At 34.4% G+C, this 4,636-nt stretch overlaps 1 protein-coding gene across 1 annotated transcript in view; it reads left to right on the top strand.

Annotated features, from left to right (window-relative positions):
• The window catches only part of LOC115069590 (protocadherin Fat 3-like), a 122,484-nt gene extending 120,384 nt beyond the window's left edge, over positions 1–2,100 (top strand). The window contains exon 23 of the mRNA XM_029561546.1: positions 1,864–2,100. Within this exon, the coding sequence (XP_029417406.1) occupies positions 1,864–1,880 (17 nt within the window). The 3' untranslated portion in view covers positions 1,881–2,100. The remainder of the gene's footprint in view (positions 1–1,863) is intronic.
• Positions 2,101–4,636: the final 2,536 nt, after the last annotated feature.

Here is a 4,636-nt window from a genome sequence, read left to right as displayed (position 1 = left end):
AAATGTTACAATGTCTTTTCTATTCTTATAATTTTCTTTACTATAAAGTACATACGGAATAATACTGCCAAATTAAAAGATTGATCATTATGTCCTGTGTGTGCTTCCACCCACAGGTGTGTTGATACCCAACAGGAAAGTTTATATTTAGTTTTTTTTTTTCTACAACCAGTAGATTGAGTGTTCTAAGTCAGTGTGGATCAATTCCATGTACTCTTTGCCACAGTTAGAGAACAACTGTCACATCACTGTTCATTCACCACAGTCTGTCTTCTATTGTTTCATGTTTTTGTGAATGATCATGACCATTTTTCAAAAATAAAATGAGACCAAATAAAAGAATATATTAAATATCCTAAGCTTGATATCAAAATCTATCATTTAGCTCTCATTTCAAGTTAAAGGGGTGAAAGAGACACCTGCTGTTCTGTAACATTTAACATCAGGAAATGAGCTACCTCAGCCCCAGCCCCATGTAGTGCTTATCCAGTGACTACACAATTCTTATCAATTCTAGCATTGAATTTCCTATGCTCTATCTTAAATTTATTGCTTTCTCAAACTCAATTCTTTTCTTTCTTGATCACCTATTCCCTCATTAATCTAATGACTTTCTTTACTAGTGATGAGTATGAATTAAACCTTCCCAGTCAAGCAGGCCAGTAACTGTACATGTCTTTAAAGATAATGAGAAAACTTTACTTCTATTAAATTGACAAAAAATCATAGAGTGTTTATCAACTTTTACCAAGCACACATTTAATGATCACAGCCACCTTAGGGATAAGTACTAATTTACCAGTCCCATTTTGTATATGAAGCTATGATACATAGGAAAGCCAAGTAACTTGTGTAAGGTTGATAGCTGGCAAATGTGGAAAGATGATTCATGTCTCAGTGGTTTGTCTCCTGAACCTGCAATTCCACATCCAAATCCCTCCAATACCATTTTCAAAAAGGTTATGTTGGTTGAATGACTGAGCATTAAGCTATTTTAAATGATTCACGATATCATTTGGGCATACATACATGTGTACTTACCATTTTTGCATTCTGTATTACCTTGGGGATTTCTTCTCTTTGCTAATTCTTCAATGATAATGCCAATTAGAGTCTTGAGAGTGGAGTCAGCAGATGATAGTGATAGTAGAGAGAAGAATTCCTCAAAAAGATATGCTAAGAATTCAAGGGCATAAGTAACTCTGTGAAACTTAAGAAGAGAGCATGGAAGAAATTCATTGGCAGAAGGGAATCATAAGTAGAAGTCAGTATATCTTCATTATTATTTTCTAAGGAAGATAAAATTACTCTAAATCCCTCATCTGTTTCCTCATTCATATCTTATACATAATCTGATGTACATGTACACCATCTTTTAATTATTAGTAAACCTAGTGCCATGGGATTCTTTATGATTTTCCCTAGAAGAGTCATATATTTGAAACATATGTGGCAAGTGATGCAATGACAATTCTAAAAATTATATCACCAAATATTAACACTACAAACATTTCTATTGTATTATCTAGATTAGTCAACTTTGTATTTAATATATTTTTATTTTTATTTTATTTACTATTTTAATTTTATATGTATGAGTATATTGTCTGCATGTACGTAAGTGCAACCATGCTGTACAATGCCCATGGAAGTCAGAAGAGTGTGTAGGACCCCCTGGAACTAGAGTTACAGGAGGTTGCTAGCCACCATTAGGTGCTGGGAACTGAACTAGCTCCTCTACCAGAGCAGTCAGTGCTCTTAACTGCTGAGTCATCTCTCTAGCTCAACTTTGTATTTTAGTATTTAACATTCATTCAAGTTTTTGTTAATATTTTAATCCTGTATTTTTTTATTTTTCATCAGTGACAGGAATGCAGTAGATATTCAACAACATGACAGAAGAAGTCAAGATGTTGAACTATTAAGAAAAGAAATTGATTACAATGAAAGACATTTTGACTTTAACCAGAAGGTCACCGTATCTTCATGTCACTTGCTTTATTTGAAAAGGTCTTTGAAAACACAGTTTTTAATAATAAAGTAGCATCAATTTTTTTCAACATAGTTGGATACTTTTGTGTAACCTGCCACATGCTTTGGTGGATCTGAATTTTACTTCTGCAATTATGCTGAGGTTGATATACCATAGAAATGTGTTTGTTTTAGTTAAGAAATCTACGATGTCATGCCAATCACCAATAAAAAATAAACTGATTTCAATTTCATTCTGACAGTGGTTAGTTATAATTTAATAACTAATAGTAAGCTATTTTAAGTGATATTAATGATTAATGAATTAATTTAGAAAACAAAAATACCATTGATTTTGTTTTGTACATGATAATTTCATATATTGTCAACAAAGACTTTTTTCCGATATATTTTGGAACTCTTCCATGGGCATATTTAATTCTATCTCCTAACACACCTCAAAAGTTTAGTGTTCTGCAACTTGGTACTATTTTGCCAGTAGCAATGTTGAGAAAAAGAGCAAATTTCCCATGCTCAGTGTTTTGTAAGGATACATCCTAAGTGAGATAGTATCTAGATCAGACTCTCTGGAAATGCAATTCTTAGGTAGACATTTGCTTACTAGTTAGTGCCTAAGGAATAAGCACTGAAGACAGTGATAGAAGGATTGGATGGAAATAGAACTCAGAAAGTTGCAGAGCTTCCAGCATGAAGGAAAAGTAGCCTAAACTGTATACAAGAAAGAGAAATACTGAATGGTAGTTGTGGCTTCCTAACCAGCTACGGTAACAGTACTTCATTTTTTTTGGTGGCATCTGCCTACCAAGAAAGATGACTTGCTAAACAGAGTCTGCCTTTTCCCGGTTCCAATAACTGGCACATCGTATATAGCTGAGGATAGACTATCAGTACATGGTGTATGGAACATGCAGCTATCTTGGATTCACTGACATTGGCCTGACTGATCTCAAATGTGTTAATCCATTTATTTTACCCTGACTTCTTTGTGGCCTCACCCAATTTTTCCTGCAGTTGATCTCTAGGAAACAATACAGCAGGGCCACGTAGTTACTTAATAAATTCCATGCCCAGATACTTTATTTCTAGCAGTTTATAAAAACAGCTTTTTCGTTGCTTGTCTTCTGTTTTTAATGTCATAGGACTCTGCTGAAGGCAGCTTGGATTTACCATTTATCTTTGTATGTGGCATCTATTAATAGAGCAGTGTACTATTGACAAGTGGTGTGGCTTTATCTTAGTAGATCACAGATACAAAATGGAATTATTTTCCTTTACTAGGTTAAAGGGAGTATCACAATGTATCATACCCAAGGGAACAGCAAGTACAATAACAACAAAAACCCAAAATCTAACATAGCTGTTCTCTGAAGTTTGTAGATTTCATCTACAACCCTCATTTATGTGTGTATCTTATTAAAGCTGACAACTTTCTTACCCCTTGTTGCTCTTATGTATCATTATTGTGAAGGTTCAGATGCAATTGGAAAATGCAATGCTATATTCTGACAGCCTTGGTTCCTTTGGGCTTACTATGACAGAAGTGAGGATTAATTAAAGCTGAAAAAGACCATGATGATATATTCTTGTCTGTATTTTGTGACTAAAACCCTTTCTCAGATGAATAAAAATAACACACTATCCAAATCAGTGTTCTTGTAACATGCACCTGAGGCAGAGCTGATCTTCTCTATTTTAGCTGCTGTACTCAGTACAGATGTTGAAATTGAGGCCACTTCTTGGCAGAGTTTGAGGTTGTTTCCTTTCATCCACTAGAAGCATCTGATTTTTGTAGAGGAAAGTCATATAATGGGAATCAACAGCTCCCTTTATGTCTGTCATATAACACTAACCAAGGCCATGCCTCCTTTATTGCTATGTTTCTAATTTACTATCTTTCCTAGGGAAGGGGTAGTTTCAAACCATGTGCTTGGGCTTTGTCACAGGCTAAGGAACTAACATTGTGTTCCTTAGAATTATACCTAAAATTATGACCATTCATATTATGTGATTATGTATCTGAGCTCTGGAAATGGTCACCAGATGGAACATGAATTGAGAAAGTCTCCATTAAGTTGATTAGAATGAGACTTCATTTATTTTACCTGGCCTCCTGAACCTTAATTCTGAGGTTATTGTGATGCCACAGACCCTAAGAACCAATTTCAATGTGAACCCTGTGTCCGCATCGTGTACTCCAACTGACTGATATTTCTCATTTATGCTAACCATGTGTAGAAATAAATGGCCCAATTTTCCATTAAGGAAAGCCTACTTAGGGGAGGTATTTCTAAGGTATGTTTTCTTCCTGGTAAGGACCTAGCTGCTCTTTCAGTCAATTAATTCTTCAAATTATCTCATCTGAGAATATGACCTTTTTTATTAGAGTACAGACTCTAAATCTCAAGATTATAGATATTTAACTTAGCTAGTTACAGAAATCTCTTGAATGGCTATCCAGCAAACTTGTAAATGGACCAATGTGTCTTTAATAATATTAATTCTCATCACTTACTGGGGCAGATACAGCTGACACTCTAACAGTATCACACATTATGGTATTTCTTATTTTTTTTTCTTTTTTAAATTTTATTTAATAACCACATAATTAGTAGAAGCATTTCATTACAACAGCATTGACATAGTC

This window comes from Nannospalax galili, unplaced genomic scaffold, assembly GCF_000622305.1.
Source record: "Nannospalax galili isolate Female #2095 unplaced genomic scaffold, S.galili_v1.0 scaffold973, whole genome shotgun sequence".
NCBI lineage: Eukaryota > Metazoa > Chordata > Mammalia > Rodentia > Spalacidae > Nannospalax > Nannospalax galili.
The sequence above is the reverse complement of the archived record's forward strand: the minus strand, read 5'-3'. Positions and strand labels throughout refer to the sequence as shown.